At 39.1% G+C, this 12,175-nt stretch overlaps 1 protein-coding gene across 2 annotated transcripts in view; it reads left to right on the forward strand.

Moving 5' to 3' along the window:
* The window catches only part of Kif4a (kinesin family member 4A), a 102,689-nt gene that overhangs the window by 78,810 nt on the left and 11,704 nt on the right, over positions 1-12,175 (forward strand). For both annotated transcript variants that reach the window (XM_034485119.2, XM_076918394.1), the window contains exons 19-23: positions 230-343; positions 8,260-8,415; positions 8,529-8,629; positions 10,394-10,523; positions 11,988-12,158. In XM_034485119.2, coding sequence (XP_034341010.1) covers positions 230-343; positions 8,260-8,415; positions 8,529-8,629; positions 10,394-10,523; positions 11,988-12,158 — 672 coding nt within the window. The remainder of the gene's footprint in view (positions 1-229; positions 344-8,259; positions 8,416-8,528; positions 8,630-10,393; positions 10,524-11,987; positions 12,159-12,175) is intronic.

Genomic DNA, 12,175 nt, shown 5'->3' on the forward strand with positions numbered 1-12,175 from the left:
AAAACAGACTACTAGCAAGACATGATATTCCCAAACAGTTTTAGCCTGCGGGATTTTCTGTAAATATACCTATCCTCTTGTGCATTCTGAAGCAGTAGCTCTTCATTCATTATCATGTCCATAGTAACTTAGAATCTAATTCCTTTAGGAATCGAAGCCTAGACTTTATTTGCTGAGATGCTGCAAATTAAACTGCTCTTCAGCATAACCACTTGCCTTTTGTATTTAGGCAGCAGCTGCCAATAAACGTCTTAAGGATGCTCTCCAAAAGCAAAAAGAGGTTGCAGAAAAACGGAAAGACACTCAGGGCCGTGGGAAGGAAGGCACTGCAGCCCGAATGAAGGTATGAACACCCTGAACTGCCATTTTTCTTACTCGCACTGGGGGCAGGAAATAACTTTCTTCTCATTTAAAAGTAAATACGGAATTGGAAGGTCTGCATGAAATCCTTATTTTCCTAAAGAGCTATCTTTAAACTGTTGTCAAAAAAACAAGCTGCCTGTGGATCCTGTTCCCCTAACTGGGCCTCTTTGTCTGGTCTCAGTGGGAGAGGATGTGCCTAGTTCTGTAGTGACTTGAGGTGCCAGTGTGTTTTGATATCCAGGGAAGACCTCCCTCTTCTCAAAGCTGAAGGAGAGGGGTGATGGGAGAGGAGGAGCTAGGTGGAGAGAGAGAGACAGACAGAGACAGAGAGACAGAGAGAGTCAGTCTAAGTCTGATAGCTTCAAAACCAGGAAACCAATTGTGTAACTCTCGATCACAGGCAAAGGCTTAAGAATCCAGGGATGTTGATATAAGTCCTGGAATCCAAAGAACAAAGTGCTTGAAGCTCTCATGTCCCAGCTTCAGGAAAGACAGGAATCCTCCCTCTGTCAAGTTTGTTTTTGCTGGGACTCCAGCCTGGTCAGGGTGGTAGCCATCCACACTGATGGTAAATCTTCCCAACTCAGTCCACCTACTCACACCTAGTCTTCCTTGAAAACACCTTGACAGATATACCCAGGGGGAAAAAGCTTTACCTGTCCTTCAGGTATCCCTCAATCCAATGAAGTCAATACCTAACTCAGCCATTACATGAATTAAGTTACTATTTAAAAGTTCATAGGCAGGTTTCTGCATAAGTATAGTCATTTCACTTTGGTACACACCTAGAAAATGAAATATACAATGAGTTCATAGAGAAAATCTACTAAGATTCTGAGCCATAAAATAAGTTTCAGTGTGCTCTGAACAGCTTAAGACAATTCAAGTCAGTATGACTTTTGACTATGATGGAATTAAAGCACAAATGGATAACAAAAAAGATATTTCAGAAATAGGGCATGGTGACACATGTCTATTATTCAATATTCTGTGGGTAGATGGCAGAAGTTCAAACCAGCCTCACTACAGTTTGAGGACAGCCAGAGTTGCATGTGACTGTGTCTTTTAATAAAAAAAAAAAACCTATATTTGAAAAACTCTCTAAACACTTAGAAACTAAATGAGACACTTCTAAATAACCCACTGTTAAGGCAGAAATTAACCCAAATATTAGAATGTATTTTGAATTAAATGAAAATACATTATCGTTGGAGAATGTTTGTTGTCCCACATACTTATATTAAGAAAGAAAGCATGCAGGTCATTGTTCTCAATTGCTTCCTTGAAGAAGCTAAGGAAGTCAAGTGAAATACAAAGTAAGCAGAAGGAAAGGATTAATAAAGACCAGAGGAGAAATTCATGAATGAGGTTTTTTTCACTTGTTTCTGATTTTGATAGGCCCTAGAACTTTAGAGACTAGAGCAGGAGGATCACAGGGATGGGCTGCATAGTAGGACCCTATTTCAAAAGCATTACATTTAACTAAAACTTTTTATGGCAAAATATGTATAAACATCAACTCTTCCATGATAACTATCTGTAAGAAAAGTTGGTTTTTTTCATAAGCCCCTGGCTTTCCTGATCAAGTAAAAGTAAAAAACAAACAAAATATAATTAGCAGAAATTTCATAAACTGTATCACAATGTTTTATATATAGAGATATATAGAGATGTGTGTGTGTGTGTGTGTGTGTGTGTGTGTGTGTGTGTGTGTGTACAAATAGGGAATGTGGTAGAATGCATTTATGGCAATAAATTTGAGATTTTAACTGAAATGGACAATTTCCCTGAAATATACAAATTATTGAAGTTTGCTAAAGAAGAAACATGGTACAACCTGAACAACTTGATCAATTTTGTGTTTGATATATGCATGTATGTGCATGTGTGTGCAGTGTGTTGGTAGGTGTGAACCTAGTGGAGGTCAGAGGTTGTTGTTGGATGTCTTCACACTCTGCTATCTGCTGCTGATTTCTCACTGAACTCAGAACTCATAAATTCAACTAACCTAGCCCTGAAACTCAGTTAGCTTTGAGTGCCCTGTCTGCCTCCCAAGTGCTGGAATTACACCCAGGTCACCATATCCCCATCCCTTCCTTTTTACACAGATGCTGGGGAACTAAAATCTAGTGTTTATATTTCTGTAGCAAGTGCTTTATCCACTAAGCAATCTCTCTCCTGAGATCAGTTTTTGAAGTTGAATAGGGGAAGAAGTAGAGGGTAGACTTAAATTAGTTATATATGAAAAAATGGGTGGTGGGTGTTGAGACACTATGTAGGTTTGGCTGTCCTGGAAGCCACTATGTAGACCTGGCTGGCCTTGAACTCATAGAGATCAGCCTACCACTGCCTCTCAAGTGCTAGTATTAAAGGTATGTGCCACCAGGCCTATTCCAAATCCTGCCAAATTTTTAAGGAAGAAATCACATTAGTCCCATGCAAAGTCTTTTAGACAACAGAATTGAAAGGATTACTTTTGCTGCTCAACTACCTGTATTACCTTGATATCCAACCCAGAAAAAGCCATTACAAGAAAACCACAGACTAGTAATTTATAAACACAGTGGCATTTTTTAATATTTTATGTGTGAGTGCTTCTCAGCTTATAATGAAGGTCCATCCCAAAACACCTATATTTAAAGTTGAAAATGCACACTTCAGCCTTGTACACCTTAAGTATGCTAACACACATTACCTAGAATTGGACAAACAAAAAGTCTGCTAAATGATTAAGATCTAATATAATTTATTAAGTAAAATATTGAAAATGAAAAACAAAATGGTTGTGTAAGTATGAGACACAATAGGTATCTTGTGCATATGATGGGATGTGAAACCATATAAAAGAATATCAAAAAGTAATGCTGACTTCTGCTTTGTCGCACAATATGGAGCAATGCTGTTGCCCTTTGTGAAACATGTACCACATGGAAGCTCTGGGATTTGCTTTCACCCAGCCAGGTCTCTCAAGTCTGTATTCCCAGTACTTGGGAGACAGAAGCAAGAGAATCATACCAAATATGGGTTCAACCTGTTCTATATAACAAGTTCCAAGCCTGCCAGAGCTACATAACACGAATTTGTCTTGATGGAAAAAAAAGATAGAATTAATTGGCTTCTTCATTTTTATGAAATTAATTTCTTTATTCTTGGGAATATTTTATTCTAAAATCTGCCTCTTTTTTATTGGTTTCATTTTGCTTTTTAAGTTCTTATCTTTATTTTACGTGTTTGAGTGTTTGCCTGCATCTGCTTCTGTGTACCCCATTGTGCCTGGTGCCTGGGGAGGCCAGAAGAGAGCCTTAGATCAGATAGAACTAGAGTTACAGACAGATGTGAGCTAGAACAAATGTCAGCTGAAAACCATCCTCTCAAATAGCCAAGATTGGCTATGAGACTATAAATCTTCAACCCTGTCAAAAATCCAGAATGACTTGAGTTAACTGAAATTATGGGAAGCACAAAGCATAGCTTCTAAAACTTAGCCAAATTATAGAGACTGCTGAACACCTGGACAGTCCCTATACTACAAAACTTTAGAGCATCTGATCTTCAGTCTTCTGGCCTAGGATCATCTGACTGACCTAGTGATGCACAATTAATAAGGGCTGATTACTCTGTCTTAGCAGATATAATCAGTCAACTATTCCGAAAGTGTGTCCTTTTCTGGACAGTGATTTGTCTGTAGATGAAAAGAGGCAATTCTTGCATAGTGGCTGTCTCACGACAACTGGAGTAACTCCAAAGATGCTCAATTTCTTCTTAGAATCCAAGACAGGAAGCTGTCAGGAGCAGACAGGTCTCTAATCAAAATGAACATTAATACAGAAATGTTTGTAACATCAATTCTGTGGACTTCTGATGTTTTGAAAACCAACTATCCATGTAAGGCAATCTGGACTGTTGTCTGTTAACTCCTCTCAGCTATTTCTAAAGAAAATATAGAAAACACCCTAACAATAAACTGAGAGCCATGAATTTGCTATAGGCCCTTAACTCACATGCTGAGCCATCTCAAATCAGTTATAAAAGTTAAAGAAGGACTGGGTCTAAGCCTTGTATTCCTAAATGTGTTATATAGGTGCAATGCCTATGAGAGTAACAATATTAATCTCACTTTTATATTAATAAGAAGCTCATACCAATGAAAACCTTAAATTTGAAATCAAAGTAAATTTTGTACCATTTAAGAAATTATAACTTCTTCTTAATAACAATTATACATATTTCTACCAACAGGTTATGGCTATGCAATAAGTCCTAGCTAATCCTCCCTGTTCCAACAAAACCACTACTTTTCCATGGAAAGACAGCCCAATATTAACCACCTCAGTCTCCAAGCCCAGGGAATAGGGGCACCAACTCTTCTTTAACTTCTTCAAGCTGATTACGGGTGTTGAGATATTAGAAGAGGGATGGGGGGAAGAGTAAATTGATAAGCCTCTGACGCTGTGTCTTCACTGCATCCAGCTGGAATTCCAGGACATCACAGGTTCAAGCAGATCTACTCAGCTCACTTGTTGAGTAGACACACCGAGGCTGTGTATTCTGCAATATACAATTCTCAAAACAAATTTTAGTATCAAGATAATTTTTTGTTTGAATTCTGGCAGCCTGTCTCTGTCATGTCTAATCCGTATAATTGTGGAAGTTTTTATGAGGGTGTGTTCTTACCATCCTCCCATTCCCGCCTCCCTGCTCTCAAATTCCCCAACACTAGGGAATCCAAACTTCCAGGCACCAAGGCTGTCCACTTCCACTGATGCCTAACCCCTTACCCCATCTCCTCTCCTCCAATTACTATGAGGGTGTGCTCCCACCATCCTCCCATTCCTGCTTCCCTGCTCTCGAAATTCCCCAACACTAGGGAATCCAAATTTTAGGCACCAAGGCCTTCCACTTCCACTGATGCCTGGCAAGACCACCCTCAACTACCTATACAGGTGGAGCCATGAGTTCCTTCCTTTGTGTTCTTGGGCTGGAGATTTTAGATTATCTATTCCAGCTTGTTTCTTAGGACCATTTGCTTGAAAAATTGTTTTCCAGCCTTTTTACTCTAAGGTAAAGTCTGTGTCACTAAGGTAGATTTCCAGCAAAATGCTGGGTCCTGTTTACGTATCCAGTCAATTAGCCTATGTCTTTTAATTGGGGAATTGAGTCCATTGATGTTAAGAGATATTAAGGAACAGTGATTGTTGTCTCCTGTTATTTTTGTTATTAGAGGTGGAATTATCTTTGTGTGGCTATCTTCTTTTGGATTTGCTGGAAGAGGGTTACTTTCTTGCTCTTTCTTGGGTATAATTTCCCTCCTTGTATTAGAGTTTTCCCGCTATTATCCTTTCTAGTGCTGGGTTTGTGGAAAGATATTGCGTAAATTTGGTTTTGTTGTGGAATATCTTGGTTTCTCCATCTATGGTAATTGAGAGTTTTACTGGGTATAGTAGCCTGGGCTGGCATTTGTGATCTCTTAGGGTCTGTATGACATCTGTCCAGCATCTTCTAGCTTTTATAGTATCTGGTGAGAAGTCTGGTGTAATTCTGATAGGTCTGCCTTTATATGTTACTTGGCCTTTTTCCCTTACTGCATTTAATATTCTTTCTTTGTTTTGTGCATTTGGTGTTTTGATTATTATGTGATGGGAGATATTTCTTTTCTGGTCTAGTCTATTTGGCGTTCTATAGGCTTCTTGTGTGTTTATGGGCATCTTGTTCTTTAGATTAGGGAAGTTTTCTTCTATAATTTTGTTGAAGATATTTATTGGCCCTTTAAGTTGGGAATCTTCACTCACATCTACACCTATTATCCTTAGGTTTGGTCTTCTCATTGTGTCCTGGATTTCCTGGATGTTCTGTGTTAAGAACTTTTTGCATTTTGCATTTTCTTTGACAGTTGTGTCAATATTTTCTATGGTATCTTCTGCACCTGAGATTCTCTCTTCTATCTCTTGTATTCTGTTGGTGATGCTTGCATCTATGACTCCTGATTCTTTCCTAGGTTTTCTATCTCCAGGGTAGTCTTCCTTTATGATTTCATGATTGTTTCTACTTCTAGTATTATGTCCTGGATGGTTTTGTTCAATTCCTTTACCTGTTTGGTTGTGTTCTCGTGTAATTCTTTAAGGGATTTTTCTCTTTCCTCTTTAAGGTCTTCTACCTGTTTACCTATGTTCTCAAATTCTTTGAGAGTGTTATTTATGTCCTTCTTAAAGTCCTCTATCGTCATCATTAGAAGTGATTTTAAATCTGAATCTTGCTTTCCTGGTGATAATGGGAAATTCAGGACTTTCTAGTGTGGAAGAACTAGGTTCTAATGATGCCAAGTACCCTGGGTTGCTGATGCTTATGTTCTTGTGCTTGCCTTTTGTCATCTGGATCTCCTTAGTGCTACCTACCCTGTCTCTGACTGGAGCCTGTCTTTCCTATTTATTATCTTGGTTGTATCAGAACTGTGTGGGGTGGGTGTTACTACTGGGGTAAGAGCTAGGGCCCAATATCTGCTCAGTGCTCAGGCGCAGACAGGAAGGAATCAGTGCTCCAGGCCAGGAGTGACTTCCTGGGTCCTAGTGGGTCCCAATTACTGCCTGTTTTGGGGCAGGTGTTGCTATCTGCTTACCTAAGATATTGCCCGGTTTAGAGCTCCTGGGAGCCCCACTTCCTCTGGGTTCTTAGAGATTGGGGGCAGAGCTGCCACCCGGGATCTGCTCAGTGCTCAGGCCCAGACCGGAGGGAGTCAGAATTCTTGAGGTTCAACTTTACCTCACTGCCAGGATGCTCTCCCTCCGCCTCCTGCGTGTTACAATATAGGTATGCACCGTCATGCCTGCCTTTATCTACCTCTAATAGGAATATAATCGCTCCAGCTCTCTTTTGATTAGTGTTAGTGTGGTGATTTTACACCCTTTGAATTTTAGTTTATTATGCATTTATTTTTTAATTTGTGCTGCCCAAATAGTCTTCGCTGTGTGGCCATCCACAGGAGTGTGGTCTACCTACCAGGATCTAAAGCACACTCACTCTTCATCCCTTGACAGCTGCCCGTTGCTCCTCAGTTAGCAGCAGGACTTTAAGCCCACTTCCCACCCCTGGAACTTTGTCTGCTTTGAGTTTGCATGGCTCTTGTTCTTTTGAGAACTTTCTCCAACTCAAATTTGTGCTTTGTTGGTTGCTTGGTTGGTTGGTTTTTTTGTTTGTTTGTTTTCCTTTTCCCTTTTTTGGTATTGGGAGTTAAATTTATAACATTTAAGTTAGATTTATAACATTTAATGAATGTGAGCACCTACTCTTACCACTAAGCTATATCCAGCCTTCAAGGTTACTGTTTCTAAAAGTCAATTAAGATAATTATATTTTCTTTTTAAAAGTCCTTTCATCTACTTTATTTATTTATACTTTATTTTTATTTCATTGTATTGAATGTGTGTGCATGTGCCTGTTTGCGCATGAGTGCAGATACTTGAAGGAGTCCAGAGTCATTATATCCCCAGGAGCTCAAGTTACAGGTACTTATGAGCCACCTGACATAAGTACTGGGAACCGAGCTTGGATCCTCTGAAAGAGTAGTATGTGCCCCTAACTATAGAGCCATTGCTCCAGTCCCTCTCCCACCATCTACTTTAAACATATCATGACTAGTGAATGGCAAAAAAACCCACAAATATTATAGGGAACAATAAATAGTAGTAGGATAGCTAGAGGAAGGTTCACTGTAGAAAGCCCCTATGACAGGGAAGACTGTTGATAGCGGTTCATAGAGAGGGAATGGTTTTAGTGACATAGACACACATAAAAATCTCACTTCTGCTTTCATAGGCTCTGGTCCAAATGAAATTAAGTTCAACTGGGTCCAGCCCATGTAGTCCTCATCCCCAACTCATACATCACTGATTTCTCTTCTAGAGTTGGCTTGGAAATGAAATCGAGGTTATGGTCAGTACTGAGGAAGCCAAACGGCATCTGAATGACCTTCTTGAAGAAAGAAAGATCCTTGCTCAGGATGTGGCGCAACTCAAAGAAAAAAGAGAATCTGAAGAGAATCCACCTGTTAAACTCCGAGTAAGTGTCATGGAAAATGCTATCAATAACCACTTGGAATTTCCAGCAGATCTTCACTGCATTTGAGGATGCTTTTTTTTTAAATCCCACCTTCTTGCCCACTATCTTTGCAGAGGCGTACATTCTCACGAGATGAAGTACGTGGTCAAGATTCAGGAGCAGAGGATTCTATTGGAAAGCAGATTGAAAGTTTAGAGACCGAATTGGAGCTCAGGTAATGAGGCTATACCTGAAACATGAAATGTTCTGCCTGGAATCCAAATAGGCACCATCAATCCAGTCATTCAAGAGTTTCCTTCCTTTTCAAAAGATTTTTTATGGAAAAAAAAAAACAAAGAACGTAACAGTGTTTTGAACCTGTGTGTTCAAAGTTATGTTGTGCTATACAGATTAGATCCATTGTGCCAGACTGCCGCTATGATGCTGGATGAGGTGAGTGCTATTCTTCACACCTTACAAATGTAAAATGAAGTTGGGCATCTTAAGAAACTTTTTAACAAACAGACCAACAATACACATTGCAGCAAAGACAGCTTCACTTCAACAAATGGTATAGTTCAAACTGCTTAGCTACATAGAAGAATGAAACTAGATCCTTCTCTCTTGTTGTCCACAAACAACTCCAAATAGCTCAAAACCCTGATACCATAATTCAATAGAGGAGAAAAGAATGAACACATTTCAACTTATAGGCACAGGAAAGGGTGTTCTGAATAGGACTCTAGAAGCACGTGCTTTTGACAATTGACAAATGGGACCTCATGAAATAAAAAATAAAAGCTTTTGTATAAGGACATCATCATTCCAGTGAAGAGGTAGCCTATAGAATAGGAATAAATCTTTGCCAGCTACACATCTGACAGAAGGTTAAAAACTAGAATATATGAGGAACTAAAAAAGAAAAAAATGAGCCAGGCAGTGGTGGCACACACCTTTAATTCCAGCACTCGGAAGGCAGAAGCAGGTGGATCAGAGTTAGAGGCCAGCCTGATCTCCAAAGCGAATTCCAGGACAGCCATGGCTACACAGAGAAACCCTGTCTTGAAAAATTAAAAATAATAAAATAAAAAATAACTAACTGGGTCCAGGAGTTGCCCGACAAACCATACAAACACCAATCTCAGTCAGACAGGGATGGTTTATTGAACACACACTTAAAGACTGATCAACCAGAGCAACAGCTCAGGCTCAAGAGCTGAAAGCTGCACCCTGGACATTTATTTCTCAGGACCAGCTTATAAATGCTAAAACCACAACGAGCCATATGCAGGTGCTGGAAGTGCTGCTGGTAGCTGGCCTTGACTCAAGCCATTTTAGACATAACAGTTCATACTGACCTTTAATTGCATGGGTCTTACCTGAAGCTTGTGGTTGTGAAATTTCTTAAGAATAGCAAACCTTATAACATACAGAACAGAACAGGTTATGTGATCAGCATGACCCTGCTCTGAGTCAGGTTATTTTTCTGCATCAATGACTGCCAGGTATATTACAGCAACAAGATAAAAATAGCTGGTGGGCATAGAACAAAATGGCTATAGCTATGCTAGGAGGGCAGGTCTCAACAGGTCTCAATACAAATACAATACAGTATACATACACCTGACTTTAAACAAAATAATTGAGAAAACAATGAGACAAAGAACGAACAGAAATCTTACATATCATAATGTGCTCACCCCTATACCTATGTATGCACAAAGAAATAAAGAAAAGGTAGAAATGTTTTTTTAAGTTTCAATATATATGTTCTATTTATTTCAACCAATACTTAATAAAATTAAAGTCATTCAGATATTTCCTTGGGGTTCCTTTCATTACAGGTTTAGAAGTACCACATAAAATTCGAATCAGGTGGCTTATTTTGTAACTGATCATTCCATCCATAAAGTTCTTTTCCTTTTCTACTCAGAGCTCCTCCCTTTCTCCTTGGTGCTGAGGCTGATCACAGTATATTTCACTCTTCTCTCCTTTGAAGGAGTGCTCAGATTGCGGACCTACAGCAGAAGCTCCTGGATGCTGAAAGTGAAGAGCGGCCAAAACAACGCTGGGAGAACATTGCCACCATTCTCGAAGCCAAATGTGCCATCAAGTATTTGGTTGGAGAGGTAAAACCATTCTTAGCAACAGCTCTAGGGGAGCTAGCTGGGGAGGTTACTGGGGATACTTTCTTACTGCCTATAGCTGCTTTCCATGGTAGAAACCCCAGTGATACCAACACTAAAGCCTTTAATGAGTAAACAGTGGTTAGAAGTCCAAGCCAATTACTTACAAAGATAATCAGAAATTGATACTCATCGTGCCTGACATATAGCAAGTATACATTTACATGAGCTATTGTTAGTAGGAAAAAACCCATAAGAAGTTACTGGTTAAGCATAAAGTATTGTACCGCTTTGAAAATCATGTATGAGATGTGTATTTAAAAACTTAAAACACCATCTCAAGGAGAAAACTTAATAATGTATATAGTTTCATTTTAAGGAAATTGATTTTTTTGTTTTTTGTTTGTTTCTATTTTATTTTATTTTATTTTACTTTTGATTTTTATTGAGACAGGGTTTCTCTGTGTAGCCTTCACTGTCCTGGAACTCACTCTGCAGACCAGGCTGGGCTTGAACTCCTAGATATTTGACTGCCTCTGCCTCCAGAGTGCTAAGATTAAAGGTATATGCCACCACACCCAGCTATTTTTACTGATCTTAAATGTATGAGTTCATCATAAACTGTCAGAAGATGAATCAGAGTTATCACTCAAGCAATATAGTTCCTGAATCTACAAGTTTCTGTATTGCTATGCTTTATACATTTTGGTCTTGGGCTAGCAGATTTATTCTGCTAAGGAATCCTAACAAGTCTTAGGAATATTACTCATTATCCAGGCTAGTAGTAAAAATAAAAGTAGGCCAGTACAGGATACCAGTCTTGCCTAATGGGGTATATCTAGAAAGATCTACACTTTCAGCAATCATGTCTACGAGTTCTAACATGTAAACAGAGATTCAGAAACAGAATTGGCTACTAAGCTGTGTCCTGTGAATTCCTCTTTAATATGTAAAATCTACTTAAAGTTTCAGAATTTTGGAATTGTCAGATACTGTCCGTGTTAGGTTTATTCTTGCCTTGAAACAGAACAACAGATAAATGACCCAGTTGTGTCTTCTACCCTGTCTTTGCATAACTATGTCCTAGGAATAAAACAGTCCTTTTAGGGTGCTGGAGAGATGGTTCAGCGAACCCATGTTTGATTCCTAGCACCCATGTAGTGGCTTACAACCATTTATAACTTTAGTTCTAGGTGACCTGACATCCCTCTTTAGGCCTCTGCAGGCACCAGACATATTGTATACAGATATACATACAGAAAATACTCAAATATGTCCAAAGTAAAAAATGTAAAGACAGTAGTATTATTCCAGTTCACTATTAGAATCCACATGGCATGGGGGAAATGAGAATGGATTTAGACTTTCTTGGAAACACTTTTCTCAAACTGTTTCAAGAAAGCTGCTGAGTGAGTGGGAGAAGATAGATCATTCTGCAAATAATATGACTTTCTCTTATCTTTTCAGCTGGTCTCCTCCAAAATACAGGTGAGCAAACTTGAAAGCAGCCTGAATCAGAGCAAGGCCAGCTATATTGAAGTGCAGAATATTCTGTTTGAGGATAAAAATCGTTTTGCTAAGAGAGAAACGGAGTTAAAAGAAATGCTAGTCAAAGAGGAGCAACAGCACCAAGAAAAGGTATGTGAGCAAGACAA

The sequence above is a fragment of the Arvicanthis niloticus genome, chromosome X, assembly GCF_011762505.2.
Source record: "Arvicanthis niloticus isolate mArvNil1 chromosome X, mArvNil1.pat.X, whole genome shotgun sequence".
Classification (NCBI taxonomy): domain Eukaryota; kingdom Metazoa; phylum Chordata; class Mammalia; order Rodentia; family Muridae; genus Arvicanthis; species Arvicanthis niloticus.